General features: G+C 37.1%; 1 protein-coding gene across 5 annotated transcripts in view; it reads right to left on the bottom strand.

Annotated features, from left to right (window-relative positions):
• The window catches only part of PRKD3 (protein kinase D3), an 87,592-nt gene that overhangs the window by 34,147 nt on the left and 36,286 nt on the right, over positions 1–17,159 (bottom strand). For all 5 annotated transcript variants that reach the window (XM_061155590.1, XM_061155592.1, XM_061155594.1 and 2 more), the window contains 5 exons: positions 11,971–12,109; positions 10,067–10,198; positions 9,120–9,277; positions 4,587–4,779; positions 1,436–1,513 (listed from right to left, as the gene is read on the bottom strand). In XM_061155590.1, coding sequence (XP_061011573.1) covers positions 1,436–1,513; positions 4,587–4,779; positions 9,120–9,277; positions 10,067–10,198; positions 11,971–12,109 — 700 coding nt within the window. The remainder of the gene's footprint in view (positions 1–1,435; positions 1,514–4,586; positions 4,780–9,119; positions 9,278–10,066; positions 10,199–11,970; positions 12,110–17,159) is intronic.

Raw genomic sequence — 17,159 nt, 5'->3', positions numbered from 1 at the left:
AAGACCATCCCCATGGAAAAGAAATGCAAAAAGGCAAAATGGTTGTCTGAGGAGGCCTTACAAATAGCTGTGAAAAGAAGAGAAGCTAAAAGCAAAGGAGGAAAGGAAAGATATTCCCATTTGAAAGCAGAGTTACAAAGAATACCAAGGAGAGATAAGTAAGCCCTCCTCAGCGATCCATGCAAAGAAACAGAGGAAAACAACAGAATGGAAAGACTAGAGATCTCTTCAAGAAAATCAGAGATACCAAGGGAACATTTCATGCAAAGATGGGTTCGAAAAAGGACAGAAACAGTATGGACCTAACATAAGCAGAAGATATAAGAAGAGGTGGCAAGAATACGCAGAAGAACTGTACAAAAAAGATCTTCACGACCCAGATAATCACGATGGTGTGATCACTCACCCAGATAGAGCCAGACATCCTGGAATGTGAAGTCAAGTGGGCCTTAGAAAGCATCACTATGAACAAAGCTAGTGGAGATGATGGAATTCCAGTTGAGCTATTTCAAATCCTGAAAGATGATGCTGTGAAAGTGCTGCACTCAATATGCCAGCAAATTTGGAAAACTCGGCAGTGGCCACAGGACTGGAAAACGTCAGTTTTCATTCCAATCCCAAAGAAAGGCAATGCCAAAGACTGTTCAAATTACCGCACAATTGCACTCATCTTACACACTAGTTAAGTAATGCTCAAAATTCCTATGGAACTACTTATACTCAATTTTTTACTAGCCATGTAATATTAAGGAAAAGTTATGCTGCAAGTTTGCTCCTTTCTTCCAAATAAGGTAATCACTTTGAGTGATATAATCTTGAAAAGAGGGGGGAAAAAAAAGGGTAAAAAAGCAAGAACGTTCAGCTAAGTGATTATTTGATGGAAAAAGAGAAGTGAGACAGTACAATGACTTCTAAAGACTATGAACTTCGATGCCAGACCACACAGGTTCAAATCCCAACTCTACCACTGCTGGTTGTAACTCTTAAGCAAATTATGTAATGCTTTTGTGCCTAAGTTTACTCATCTCTAAGTCTTTATCTCAAAAGGTTGTTCTCAGGTTTCAATGTCAATATATTTAAAATGTTTACAGTAATGCCTGGCATACATTAAGTAGTCAATAAATACTGGAAATATGAAATAGTTCTAGGGACAACAGCAGGGTTATAAAATAAGTTTTGCAATGTCTAAAGATAAACAAGAATATGCAGCACCATTTGCCACATTTGACTACAGAGTGGTAGGTGGTTAAAGGAGACCAGAAGGCATAAATAAAAGTATACTATTAGTGATATCTGTATTTTGCTTTTGTTATTAAATCAGAAAAAAGTCAAAGAAACAAAGTAAACAAAATAAAATATGCAAATATAACCTTATATAAAGATAATACACAAAAAAATTGTGATCTTTTCTGTAAATTAAGAAAAAGACTTTTACCTCCATTGAAAGTAACCTCTCCAAGGCAGTCTCTTGGTACTTTAGATGCACATCGTTTATGGCAGTTGAATTTACAATCTAAAATAAAATATTCATCTTATTAATTTATGTAAAAAGCCAGGCAGTATCAGATATGGTTAAAGACTTTCTTTACTCACACATATAGTGTTATTAAATAATGACGATGAAATAATAAATATTTCCTCTATAAGAACTCAGGTCTTGGATTAAAGGTCTGGTTTCATATTCTGATACCACCTCTTAATAGCTGGTTAATCCCTCAGCGCTCAGTTTCTTTATCTGTAAAATGAAGTCTATACCACTTCTATAACACTTTGCCAAAATGTTGCTGCAGATCCATGCTTCCCTCCCTTACGTCACATTCTTCTTTCCATATCCCCCTTAAACAGTTTCTCAGGCTGATTAAATTCCTTTCCAACGTATGTCAGTCAGTTACTTTCAATTCCTAATTATTAGGACCTGGTTCTTATGCAGAAAAGAAATTGCAATGCTACAACCACTTATTAGGAATTAGTAAGAGCTTTCCCAGACAACCGTGTAAGAAAGGACTGAGCTTCTCACGCACGAGGTCCCTCACCTGTAGTATATAATGGCTCTCTTCAGCCTGCAAGAACCTCGGAGCTGACTGCACTGCAGATGAGTGTCAGTCAGGTCCAAGCTGTTCAATACTACTGTGTAACTCACGGTTCTCCAACTGTGGTCACCAGGCCCGGAGCATCAGCATCTTTTGAGATGCACGATCTTGGCAGGGCCCCACCCCTAATCTACTATGTCAGCAGCTCAGGGAGTGAGGTTGAGAAACAGGTACTTTAATGACTTCTTCAATTAACATTAAAACTGAAACCACTGCTATAACTACTCTCTATCACCACCTTGAAAATAATTCTACCAACAATAAATGGGTAAAAATAATTTCAAGTCCTGACTTAGAATAATTTTCTAACTCCTATAATTAAAGAAAACTCTTGGTATCATGCCAGTAGAATACAGAAAGGTCATTATAAGAAAAAGCTCTATGAAATTAATAATTTGGTGGATGAGAAAACCTGCATTATGTAATAACGTCTTCAAAAGGGTGAGGCCTTAGGAAAATTCATGTGACACTAATATTAACACTTGCATACATTTAAATATTTGTTTTTTATCTCATGAGGTTTGCAAATTGTGAAAATAACAAGGTTTCCCTTTCCATCTGAAATGTAAAGCCAAGTTTACCATCCATATGCAGCAAGTATGTAGTTCTAATGACAGTCATTTACACTTCTCTATATTCCTGCCCATGTTTTTTATTAATTTATTTGTGTTTTCTTTTATCCTATATATGCTTATATAAGCTGCCCTGAAATTTTAATATAACAAAGTGGAAAACAGATGAATGAATAAATTAATTGCTCTTAGAATTGTATATTTTTTCTCAAATGATCCTGCGTAACTGTTTTAACTATTTTTTTTCCTTAGCTTAACAGGTGAATGAAAATGTCTATGTTACTTCTGAAGTAAAAATACAAGGGTTACTGAATTAAATTATGACTTTTTGATACTTTCTGAACCAATATAAGCACAAAACATTATTCTTTTAAAGCTCTAAGAAGTTAAACTACTAAGCCAGTCATATAGTTAACTGATTTTATTCAAAACTCACTAATCTACATACATATTTTATTTAATCGTTCTTTTAAAAAGTACTGTGCTTTTTTGCATGCAGTTTTAGGATGTTTCTGTTCTACTCAGCAGAATGGCATATTTACTACCTTCACTAAGATTATCTGCTGGCTAGAATTTGTACATCTGTTCTTAATGTTCTTTCCCAAAACATTCTTTAGTGGCTGCTTGCCAATACACTTCAGTGTTGATATTTAAAGTATTAATTTATATATTAACTCATATTAAAAAGTAAGCTGTTGAAATAAAATTTCAACATTTAATTAAGCTTGCCTGATGGTTATTAAATATTGGCAACAAATGTACAATGTATTCTCTATTTGATATTCTCCTATGTAGCCATATATTGCTAAGAAAAGTTTTCTTATATACTTAAAAATTAAATTTACACATAAATTATTTAATTCAACACTGTTAACAGGACTTATTGTCACAAAGATCTCAATTCCAATGGTTCACCTACATAAAACTAGGTAATTCAATTCCACAAATACTTTTACATAAAAAATATGGTATCAAGAAGTAATGATAATTACAATAATCACATGAAAAATAAGTACATAAGATTATAGACAGATTTACTTATATCTTATCTTGGCTTAATGCCTAATAACAGATTTAAACTCTCTATTTTGGTTTTCACATAATTGTGCAGCACTGTTGAGAAGATGTGAGACAAAAAGATAAAAGCATCTTTTAAAAGCATTAAAACATTACATAACTACAGGAAACCATTACTCTATTAAAAACCTAGTTCATTAGAGATGTTTTTGGAATTCTATGACAATGTTTTAGGTTAGTAACCAAATATAGATGGTCCCCATTGTAATTCCAGTGGCTTCTACTATTTCTGCCTGCTTCAGTGTGATTGTTTAGAATGACAATTTTGGTACAGCTCTCACAGCCACATAATGAAAGCAACAATAAAACTCTTCTAGCATGTTGATGTGTGTGTGTATGAATACTTAATGGAAAGTTCAGTTCAGTCGTGTCTGGCTCTTTGCGATCCCATGGACTGTAGCACACCAGGCCTCCTGTCCAACACCAACTCCCAGAGCTTGCTCACTCATGTCCACTGAGTTGGTGATTCCATTTAATGGAAAGAGGAGGGCATTATTTTATATTTTGGGTAGTGTCTGGCTCTGGAATCACAAAGACTTAAGCTCAAATATTAGCTTACCTGCTCACTAATGGTTCCATATTGACAACTGTTAAGCAGCCACATCTCACGGATTCAAATTCTAGTTTTTCTGTTTACACTCTAATTTTTCTTTAGCATAGCTCCTGGTACAGAATACACATGTTGCAGATACCAGTCATCGTCAATAGATACACATATATGCATATTTTTTTTTTTTAACTATGAGACCAATTTATTTGCTTAAGCCTTCTGAAGTAAAAAGTATTTTGTTATAATTGCTAACAAAAACAAATATGAATTTTACTTCAGAAAATCATGCAATCCTACCTTTACACTGCATTCCCTGGCGAAAGAGGCCTTTCAGTAACCGCTTGCAGTACTGACATATCGTGGGACGGGTGTATGAGTGAACAGCAAACGTGTGTGGGACTTTCACCCTGCACATGACCATCTTTTCCATCCAGATTGGGCGACCACTCCAAGAAGGAATTCTCTTACTAGGTTCTTGGTGAACATGTGACTAAAACATAAGTAATTTCCATAGTGTAAGTCAATATTAAAAACAAAGTATTCAGATCAGGGTTTGACCACAGAAGTCATTTATTTCAAACACTAAAGCCACAAATAAAAAAACGTGGATCTCAGCAGTTTCCCTTGGAAGCCTAACTTACCAACCCTCGAATAAGGAAAGTGTAGAATTTTTTTGCTATTATTTATGCAAGGTATTTTCATCCTCACAGATATGTATCCATTGATTAACTATTATTTGCCAGGCACATATGACATTTCACAAATAAGAAACAAAACCTTAAAATGAGTTTATAACATGTTCAAATTCCTTACCAAGAAATTAATCACAGGAAAATTAAGTAAATTCAGAAGGGTTAGTGCTGCTCATGTTGAGCTACTGAACACAACGTCTGAAAATATTTTACAACAAGTCTTGGTTTTTTAAATCTGTTTTAGTAAATACTAAAGTATGTAAAAATCTTTCATTAATAATGGCAGATGCAAATTAAAACAACTTTACCCTTAGTAATAATGCTTTAAGAAGTTCCTCGATATTTTAAGTATATTCCAGTTATTTGGTTTTTTCCCTCTCAGGTGAGCAAAAAGGAAAATTAAAGAAGGTGTTGGTTAAAAATTTTTGTGTCGTTTGAGGGATAAACGGACTTTTAAACTATGACCATTTTTATGTATACAAAGGAAACAATTTAATTCCAGGTCAGATCAATATAGCTCATCACATTAATTCAACATTCATTGACTGTCCTATACTATGTATTGGAAATATGAAAATGAATACAGTCCATATTCTCAAGGACAAAACCCAAATGCCTAACTGCCATCTAGATGCACCACAGATCTTGCTGTAGCTGCCTGCATTCTTCACTGCCAGGACTGCCGTCTGTAACTAGTACTGTGGGTAACTCAGAATGGAGTCACTGTACACTGATATGTTCAACCAACAGAAGCCAAAAGAAATCAAAAGACAGAGAAGTGTACAGGAGAAATGAGAGGAGAAGAAAATAAAGGGCTTTTTTTCCTGAAGGAAGTAGGAGGAAGGAAAAAAGAAAAGGACTGACCACTGGAGGAAACACTACAAAAACAACACAAATAGAGCCCCCGCGGGATAGTTTTTCAATAATGTGTAGCCAGAAACGTTCTAAAGCAAATTACGAAGCAGTTAAAGCAAAGTACAAAAAGAATGTTAAAACCCAAACCAAACTTGCAGACTTCAGCTCTCTATGGTGTCCTGCTCTAGTCTGGCCCACCCCTCCTCCACGTACAGAGCACCGTCAGCAAAAGGAACACTGAAGCGATTCCTCAGAGCTGATAAAGCAGCCAGCAGGAACTAGAAACGGATGCCTTCAGCTTTTGCTTATCCCTCGGCCCCTAGTCTAGTGGTGTCTCAACCCTGTGTTTCTCTTGCTTCTGCTTCAACCACTTAGTCTGTGTCTCAAGCTTAAAACATACACATGGAAAGACTGACCTGAGTTATACCTGGGTCTTCTACTTAGCAGTGCAGTGATTCTTAACCTTTTCCCCATATGAACACCCTTATGCAATCTAACCAGTAATAGTGGTTTACCATCTACTGAGTGAAGAAGGCAAGAAAGGCACAACAGACTTAATCAGCATTTGGAGGATGGAGAATGCTGGCAGAATTGCCTGGAGCACTTGGCTAAAATGGGACCAGTGAGAGTAAGCAGAATTGAGTGGAAGCTCTTTTCTTACCTTGCTTTAATGGCCCTCTTTACAAATTACTTCTTAACTTAAACTCTTTCTTTCTTATTGATGTGTAGCCAGAAATTTTCTGAAAGTAATCTAATTATTTCCACAATGTGTGTTTAAACTAATTTTGGCTGAATTGCTCATAAAAACTTTGTAACAATACTGCCAACTCTCAGTCATATAAAATAATAAAGGCAATATAAAAAATTTAAAGGGGGCGATTCCCCAATTATATATATTTAACTTTGGAAGATTATTCAGTGAAAGAAATATCTCCACTTTTAATGTGCACACTTAAGAATCAAGAATTTCTTTCTACCTTGATTCTGTACTGTTCCTGTAGAAATTTTCCCAAATGGGGAACACCCCAGTGGTCCAGTGCTTAGGACTTTATGCTTTCACAGCCAAGGATGCAGGTTTGATTCCTGGTCAGGGAACTAAGATTCTACAAGTCATGCAGTGGGGCAGGAAAAAAAAATTTTGTCCCTAATGCACTGAGATGAACACTAATCTTTCTCGTCTCCAAACAGCCATCACTCAATATTGGTTTCTCTAAACGTGGTGGTTCCATTTTAACCAAATTCAATGAACAGTCTGTTTTCTTCTGCCTCTCCACCTCTTTACCTGATTCCCTTTACGATGATTTCAGACACTGACAGAAACTGCCTCCTTACATGACAACCCCAGGGTCAGATTCAAAGGCTTCTCTTCCAAACTGGCCTTCTATCATGTCAGTAGTCAGTGAAGTTTATTATTTTGACTCCTTAGAAATTTTTCTTCCTCATGCTTTATCTATGAAATCAAGACAATAGCTCCGTGCCTTCCAGGACTGTGGTGAGGATTACACAAGAAGAGGTAAGTAAAGCATCCCAGCATGAAGACTGGCACCGCACAAGTTACAAGGCTCTTCCTGCACAGCCGCTGACAGCGAGCTCTCTAAGCCCGGTTCAGACTCAGGGTGCTCCCAGCTCTTCACTATCCCCTTCACCCCTTTACACTGTCCTCTTTTACCACTCTTCCTTCCCTCTGACCTTCCTCCATGAGCTCTCAGCTCTTCTTACTGTATGTACCTTCATTTTTGAGACTGTATTCTTTACTACAGTTTCTACTTGTTCTAAAACACTCTGTACAATCTATCCAATTCAAACATACCACTCTCCTTATACTTCTCTAAAGAATTTTCATCCTCTGGGTAAAATAAAAATGAATAAATTAAAACTGAATACCTTATTCATCTGCTCGGTCCTGTCATTTCCTAATCTTATAATACTCAGTGGGTATGGCTGACAAACCAGTACTGTTTGCGGGGTTCTTAAGACAACATACATTCATCCTACAGTCCCCAATTCGAGCCAGGTTTCCCTGTGTAGCTTGTGTGTAAAAGGCATTAATCTTTCCCTAAACTTTCGCATGTGTTTATAGTAACTCCTCCTTCTCAGTTCTAATGCTACAGCACTCATCTTATACTTTAAAAATGTCATACTAGGGCTATGCAATATGGAAACGTGAGATTTTTGTGAAAGAATTTCAGAAGCTTCTATTTTAGATCCTCAATTTAGCGAAATCTTGTGATGAAGCTGTTAAGACAACAGTCCAATGGCTTGATTTTGCCATTAATATACAGAAGGCCAAAGAGGTTACAGAAGTAACTAAATTAAGACTGTAATCTACAGATGGAAATCATTTAAAGTAGTACCAAATAAGTAAGGCAGTTATTTCTTTATTCCCCAATCTACTACATTTACCCTTGAGGTGTACAATATAAGAGGAAAAATCATGGATTTACACATAAGCAGATCTGGGTTGAATTCTAATATTGCTTACTAATTTGTTCTGTGACTTCAATCAAGTCACTTGATGATTCTGAGTGCCAGCTATCTCACGGTATACAGACCTCACTGGAATATTGTCAAGAGCAGTGATGTCACTCAAACACTCATTCATTTATGACTGAGTGCCGACTAAGGTACAAGGTACGGAGCTGGGCATGGTGGGGCAAAGAAAGACATGAGCACTGTCTTCTCTAAAAAGATAAACTCCTTGAGGACAATCTAATATACAAAGGCTGTGATACTATGGTACAATGCTATACACACCATCAAGGAGGTTTGAAAAGTGGTATGGCATTCAGAAAAATAACTTCTAGGTAAACGGGAATCTAGGTCTAGAAAAAGCACATAGGAAAAAAAAAAAGAAAAAGCACATAGGATAGATATCAACAAGAGCAAATGTGGGGAGGGTAGGGTGGGGAGAAAGGATGTGTTCAGGGAACGCTGAATACTACAGATTGTCGGAAACGCAGAATATACAGAGGTTTCCTTGAAAGAAGTGATCTAATTGGTTGTTGACTATTAAGTTGTAGTGAAGTGTGGAGAGCAGGAGTCAGGATACTGATCAGGAGACTGATCTTGTGGTTCAAGTGATAAGGTGATCTCAAAGTATACAACATGCAATTCATTGCTACTGGTAAGCCCTGTCTACAGTGATACATTTTAAGTTTCTGAAGTGTAGGAATGCTACTGTTCTTTAGTATATAACTTATGATTTAGGATGAAACATAAAGAGTAAGTAGAAATATAAAGAATAAGTGGTAAGAATGCCCTCTATTATCTTAAGAGTACATACCTCTTCAGTGGGAAGGGCTACATAATCAGTCTGCAGGGGTCTTGGAACTGAGAGGCCAGGTCCTGGCAGGGATACATTTGAGAGACGTCTCTTTCTTACACCACTACAGTTATTTGGAATCTTGAAGGCACATCGTTTATGATAATTTAATCCACAGCCTAAATATATTTTAAAAGGTTAAAAAAAAGTTTTTTAACTTAACCATCTAAGTGCATACATTAAAAAAACAACCGGGGCTTCTTTTCTCTGGCAGCAGTAGCTATCCTAATGAAGAACCCAGATAACAAGCTAAGAAGAATAGGAAATGTGTAGAAAGGTTTATTTAGAAAGGTTAGGTTAGCTAAAGCAGTGGTTTCTTCAAGTGTGCTCCCCAAGGTAGCACTCAAGAATTTGTTAGAAATCTAATAAATTATTGGGCTTCACCTCAGACCTACTGAATCAGAAACTTTGGAGATGGGGCCTTACAAAGTGATGTTTCAGCAAGTCTTCAAGGTGATTCTGATACACAGTAAAGTTTGAGAACCACTGGCTTAAGTAACTTCAGCAAACTGTGGACTATGACATGTGAAAATTACATGCAATTCAGATTTCAGTGCTCATAAATAATTTTATTGGAACACAGCACTCTCACAGTTGACCACCTGCCCATGGCTATTTTCATGCTACAATGGCAAAGTTAAGCCACTGTAACTGAGACCACATGGCCAGCAAAACTTAAAATCCCAGCATGCACCCTCTGGTCCTTTAGAGAACAAGTTTACTGACTAATCAGATGTGCACCTACATCCTACCCCCCTGGCAATTCTAACACGGAACCACCAGATTGCTCTGCTTCTAAACCTCGGGTACTACCTAGTCACTGACCAATGATCTTATTTTTTCATTGATGATTAAAGAACTCAAATGTAAAAACTTATTTCAAATTATCAAAAATTTAGAACACATACCTTCACATTTCAGTCCCTGGCGTACCAATCCCCAAAGCATCTCACCACAGTAATCACAGAAAGTAGGTGCTTTGTAAGAATGCACATAGAGAGTATGCGGACGAATCTGGAAGTCTTCTACTGTGGCCAAAGCTTTAAAAATAAGGGAAATATTCAAATAAACCCTATACTTGCAGTTGTGATAAATTAAGAACATCGACCATAGTCACTTATGTCAAAGCATACAGAATTTTTCTTTTTCTGAAACTTTCATCTTTCATCGATAAAAAATTATTTTAAGACTTTAATATCATGGCTTTTGAACTTTATTTTAGGAAACTGACCAACTTAAAATAACTTGATCTCTGAAAGTATGTATTTTGACCTCCAAAAGCATTTTCTTGGAGTTAGATTGCAAATAATTGTCAGATTTATTTTAGCTAATTAAAAACTATTTAACGTAAAATGTACTGGGAAGTAGAACACTAAATTTAAAAAAAGTATAGAACTTAACATTAACTTATAGCAATGTTTCTGGGAGAAATGCACTCAGTCCTAATTTAGGATCCCAGGATACACTCTGTCTGTCCTCCACAGTCCCAGTGTATAGGAAAAAGACTCTTCTCCCCTCTGTGTGCAACTCAACAAAGCAGATGCATCCATCATCAGACATCCTTTCAACATCACCTGCAAGTCACTAAGGATATTCCTGTGGGCTGACGTAGGCTCCAGAGCAAAGAAGGAATAAATATGAGCATGACCACCAGGGAAGACAGGGAGTAAAGCCCCTCTACAATGAAAAGGAAGACAAGGACTGGGATGTGTTCAGAATTTGGGGTTGTAGTGGAGAAGATAAACAGTAAGGATTAGAGACTAACAAGGAAAGGTGGTGATCAGAAAGAATCTCAAGACTACAAAGATGAAACTGGGAAGAGGGGAAAAAATGGTGGCAGGATGCTGGACTCTTGGCCTGGCCTTTCTTCCTTTCCTTCTCTCCCATCTCTTTACTTCTTTTTTCCATCCCTCTACATCTCTCCCTCCCTCTTTCCTTTGCTGCCAAACAGAAGTTCTACAGGCCTACTATACACATTCTTTATCCCTTGACACTTCTCACTAGCTATCCTGCCCACCTGCTGTTGGATGAGGTAAGAAATAGCAGGGGCTAAGGAACAATGGATGGCAAGAATGGGTGAGAGGGGAAAGGAGAGAATAAGAAAATGTCCACGAAGAAAAAGAAGAGAAGGAGCATTGTTTAAGTCATGGAATCAACCAATATTGCAATTTCCTCTTCCACATCTTTATTATTTCTTTCTTTTTTTTCCTTCTGATTTTCTTCTCCAAATGGTCACAGAAATGGGAAAAGGAAACAGAATTTCAGTGTAATTGTTTAATTTCCTTGGAGGAATATAGAGAAAATATAAAAGAGGAATATAGTTCTCTTCCAATTCAACTGGTAATTCCCTTAGCTTAGTAACACTTTAATTCAGGGCTTATTTTCCTGGGGGCTTCCCTGGTGGCTCAGATGGTAAAGAGCCTGCCTGAAATATGGGAGACCTGGGTTCCCTCCCTGGGTTGGGAAGGTGCCCTGGAGAAGGAAATGGCAACCCACTCCACTGTTCTTGCCTGGAGAATTCCATGGACGGAGGAGCCTGGTCGGCTATGGTCCATGGGGTCACAATGAATTGGACCCGACTGAGCGACTAACACTTTGTTTCTTATTTTCCTATTTTCTCATCTGTGATGTAACCTTCCTGAAAGTAAAAATCATATAATAACCTTATTATAGATGAAAGAAGTAAGCAACTATAGTATTTACAAAGTATAATTGAATATAGCATTTAGTTGAAGTCCCCCCCACCCCCACCAAAAAAAGGCTCTTTGGAGGGGAAAAAAAGGCAACAAAATAAAAGAAACTATTTACTTACCTGAAAGAACAACTTCTACTAGGTCTCCTTCATGTATTTCATCTGCTGAGGTAATGAGCTGCAGAATATTTTCTGAGTTCATATCATGGCGAAAAAGAAGAATTTTGTCATACATGCCAAAGAATCCACACTCTGGAAACTGTAGGAAAACAGTCCTGTATCAGTATACTCATTTCCTAAGTAAATGTCTCAATCTTATGTAATAATTTTAAATGTACTTTTGTTGTTGATCAGTTGCCAAGTCGTGTCCAATTCTCTGCAACCCCATGGACTGCAACATGCCATGCCTCCCTGTACCTCATCATCTCCTGGAAATGCTATTTGCTAACAATTTTATTAATATCCAAAAAGATCAACCATGTGCTCAAGCACCTTGGTTAAATCTCAAGTTCAAAAATATAAAAGTAAGCAATATATATAATTACTGATATCTTAAAACATTTGTCTCTTAGTACAGAATTTCTTTACTCAGTTATTGATGAAGAATAAAACCTTCAACTCAGTGCTATTCTTACAAAGACTGAGGGATGAGCAGTCTTTCCTGTCCTTCAGAACTGAGCTGCCCATCTAGTCACCTACCAGCCATACTGTTGTTGTTCAGGATGGACACGTGTGGTTATTTAAATTTAAGCTAATTAAAAATAAATAAAAGCCGAGTTTCTCAGTCTAGCCATATTCCCTGTGCTCAATCACCACGCTAATCTAGCTTGAGTAATCAACTGTTATTTATGCTTCCCCTTAACTTTTACATCTTGATGGTTTACCAAATTTAATATCTTCTTTATGGAGTCAACTCACTGTATCCTCTAAATAAGATATCCTGACCTTGAATGATATTTCCTTGTTCAGATCCAGTTGGTTTTGTAACGAGCAGTTTGATCATGTAACTCGTCAGGTTTTCCTATTTACTTTGCCCACTGAAAAAGGCCAGGCCAAACTTGTAGCCCACTTCTACATCAATTAAGGATCTTACAGCATATATTTTAGGTGCAGATACCAACCTAGTTCATCTTACTTTATGGCCTTAATTTTCCCATTAAAAATTCTTATATACTTCTCTAAAAAGGTCTCAATTCTGGGGGAAAAAGTTAAATTTTTAGGAATTGAAAATAATGACTTAATTAGAAATTTTAAAGTTTACTTGCATTTTAAAAAACCTAAGTTAATAAAGTGTAGAAATATTTAGAATTTTTATAATACTATATCTCTTTTCAATATTTGAGTTATGGATATTTTTATAACTTTGTAACATGCTGTAAACAGATCTAACAGCATAAGAATTTTCCACTGAAAAGAGTAATACAGAATCAAAAGTTATTTTCATTAAATTTTAACTTAAAATTTAAATTTACTAAATTTTATTTAATTATTAAATTAGAAAACATCTAATGGAGAGTAAAACTGAGTTGCAACTAAAAAACAACCTTAGTTGCAACAATTCTTAAGAATTAGTAACAGAAGAATTCCATATTCCATCCTTATAAAATCTCTAACAAAATATTTGTATGAATAAAACTCATTTTAAAAAGTCAAAAAATTTTTTTATATGTCTTATAAGTGTACGGTCCTACGGTGTGTAAAGGTAAGAGTCAGTCCTTGCCTTCCAGGGGCTTACAATCTAGTAGAAAGAGAAATAAAACAAATATATAACATGATAAGAGAAATGCCAAGAATGAAAAAACCCTAGAAGAGGGAATAAAAAAGACAGACTATCCCTTTAAGAGTGCTATTTGAGCAGAATCATAAAAAGAGAAGCAAGATTTCCATGGGCAGAAAGTGAAAATGTAAGGGTCATCGCTGAGAAAGTATAAGGTAAACGACAGAAGGGAAGTGGACTCTGACGACTGGAGAATGAGGTGACGGGGGTGGGGGTGGGGCGAGCAGGGATAGAAAAAAGGCAAAAATGTACACAGGAGCCCCAGACGGACCATACAAACAGAGAAACTCACCATCTGCAGGGCTGGGTTCTCAAGCTTTGCAACCTACAAACTATAGCACCTTAGATAAACTGCTTAACCTCTTAAAGCTCAGCTTCTTGTCTATAATTTAGGAATAGTAAGAGTACAAACTTTTATTTTTTTTGGTGCACCACATGGCATGCAGGATCTCAGTTCCCAGGGATCGGACCTGTGCCTCTTGCAGAGGAAGCATGGAGTCTTAACCACCGGACCTGCAGGGAAGTCCCCATGAGTACTACCTTTAAGTGGTTCTCGTCAAAATTAAATTATTTGATGACTATAAAACACTCAGCACTGTGATCAAATAAACACTAGTGGTTCATATTCTTCTATATCCAAAGTGGGAGAGACAAGGGGTGCCAGAGGAAGGCACGAACATGACCAATTTTAAAGGATAACGCAGACAGCACTGAGTAGCTGGGACTGGAACAGCAAGAGACAGAGCAAGCTCCTAAAGGAGGCAGAAAGCTATGGGGCAGGAGAGAGGTATCAGGGTCTGGATTATATAGAAGACAGGAAGCAAGACAAGAAACACTTCCCCCTAGAAACTACATTTGGTATATTATACGGATCACTAATTCTGTTCTGACCAAACCAGAAGTCCCCACAACTAAACATATCAATGAGAGAAGAAAACATAAAAAATTAATGGCTTAGCAAAATTATTAGTATTAAGAATATTTATTTAAGATATACATTGTGTACCAAGCTAGAAAGCCATCAGTGACGATAAAGAACAAAGTAACTTCCTGGACTAGCAAATGTTTACACACTATATTCATCTATATGGTTGAGAAATTACAGAATTCTCCAAGGGAAAGGAAATGTAATAACAAGTCTGTGAAAAAGAGTTTTTTGCTATTCATGATTATATAGGTGTGTTTGGTAAGACATTTAGGAATTCTCTGAAAACAAGGGTCCTCACAAAATGAAGTAACAGAAACTGTGGCCTGAAAAAAAGAGTCAGAGAGAATATTAAATATTGCCACTGAATATCAGGAAACAGTGTCGTCCACCATTAAAAATATGAATCTTGAGGAATGAGTATTTCAAAGATAAACACTTAAAAAGTAGAAACAAAGAAATAAACCATAAACACTCACTTAAAAAAATCTAAACAACTGTAAGGAAAAACTCCATAAAAAACAAACAAAGAAAAACTCTGTTAATAAGCTTTGAATATATAGAAATAGACTGTTGATGACTTTTAAAAATTCAGAAATTGATTTTCAACCAGGAATGAATTCATAACATCATGTCTCATCTTTGGTCACACACTGGAATCATCTGTGGAGCTTAAAACCATGTCTGCTATTTTCACCCTAAGCATCTTTATCATTGACTTCTTTGCAGCAAGCATTTCTGCCACATAACTTACTGCCCATAAGGCAATTTTGCCGTCAAAGATAAAGTAACTGGTTGACAGTTTGGTTTCAAAGTATATTACCATTTCTTCTAGTTGGCAACATCATCAATGGCTTTACTGAGCTGACAAATGAAGCAGACGCTTTACCGTCTAAGCCACCAAGGAAGTCCTGACAAATGAGGATGATCTGCCCCAAAATGATTTGGTTTCTTATTTTGGAATACACTACACATCAGAGGAGAAAGAGGCTGAGGGCCTTAAAGGTGCAGAACTCATCCCACATTTCTCATAGAACTTTGGAATGTCTACCAACAGACATGTGACAGAAACGACAATGTAGAAGAAAGCTTTCACAACACAATACAAAGCTTGGTTACAAACATGCATCCCAGTATTTGGAAACTGACACTTCTCTTAATGAAGGAAGAAATTTTAGTGAAAAAGACTAAGCGCAACATGGAACGAGAAGAAAACGGAATAAGTAAAAAACCACATACAGTTGAACAATCTGTGGGCTAGAAGTGCCGACCCCCATGCAGTCAAAAACCTATGCATAACTTGACAGTTGGCCTCTGAATCTGCAGCTCTGCACTGGCAGACTCAACTGACTGCCATCATGTAGTAATACAGTACGTGTGAACAAAAAACCTGAACGTGACCAAAATGCCTGTGGCAAAGATATCCACAGCAAAGATGCTCAGGGGAAAGTATCAAGAACAGTTAAAACAAACAAAACATACGAAGATTATTCCTAAATTTATGGTTAAGCTCTAGGGGATAGGACATGGACACCTGATTTCAAAATTTACTTTTATATTATTCAGTGTATTTAATATATATATATATATACATACATATATATATATATATGCATGCGTGTGTGCAATCTAAGTTATCTCAGTTGTGTCTGACTCTTCATGACTCTATGGATTATAGCCCACTAGGCTTCTGTGTCCATCGGATTCTCCAGGCAAGAATACTCGAGTGGGTTGCTATGTCCTTCTCCAGGGGATCTTCCTGACCCAGGAATCGAGCCCGAGTCTTTTATGTATCCTGCATTGGCATGTGGGTTCTTTACTGCTCAGTTCAGTTCAGTTCAATCAGTCGTGTCCGATTCATTGTGACCCCATGGACTACAGCACACCAAGCTTCCCTGTCCATCACCAACTCCCGGAGCCTACTCAAACTCAAGTCCATTGCATCGGTGATGCCATCCAACCATCTCATCCTCTGTAGTCCCCTTCTCCTCCTGCCTTCAATCTTTCCCAGCATCAGGGTCTTTTTAAATGAGTCAGTTCTTCACATCAGGTGGCCAAAGTATTGGAGTTTCAGCTTCAACATCAGTTCTTCCAATGAACATTCAGGACTGATCTCCTTTAGGATGGACTGGTTGGATCTCCTTGCAGTCCAAGGGACTCTCAAGAGTCTTCTCCAACACCACAGTTCAAAAGCATCAACTCTTTGGTGCTCGACTTTCTTTACAGTCCAACTCTCACATCCATACATGACTACTGGAAAAACTATAGCCTTGACTCGACGGTCCTTTGTTGGCAAAGCAATGTCTTTGCTTTTTAATATGCTGTCTAGGTTGATCATAGCTTTCCTTCCAAGGAGTAAGCGTCTTTTAATTTCATGGCTGCAGTCACCATCTGCAGTGATTCTGGAGCCCCAAAATTAAATTCAGCCACTGTTTCCCCATCTATTTGCCATGAAGTGATGGGACTGGATGCCATGATCTTAGTTTTCTGAATGTTGAGTTTTAAGCCAACTTTTTCACTCTCCTCTTTCACTTTCATCAAGAGGGCCTTTAGTTCTTCACTTTTTGCCATAAGGGTGGCGTCATCTGCATATCTGAGGTTATTCAT

This window comes from Dama dama, chromosome 11, assembly GCF_033118175.1.
Source record: "Dama dama isolate Ldn47 chromosome 11, ASM3311817v1, whole genome shotgun sequence".
Lineage (NCBI taxonomy): Eukaryota > Metazoa > Chordata > Mammalia > Artiodactyla > Cervidae > Dama > Dama dama.
The sequence above is the reverse complement of the archived record's forward strand: the minus strand, read 5'-3'. Positions and strand labels throughout refer to the sequence as shown.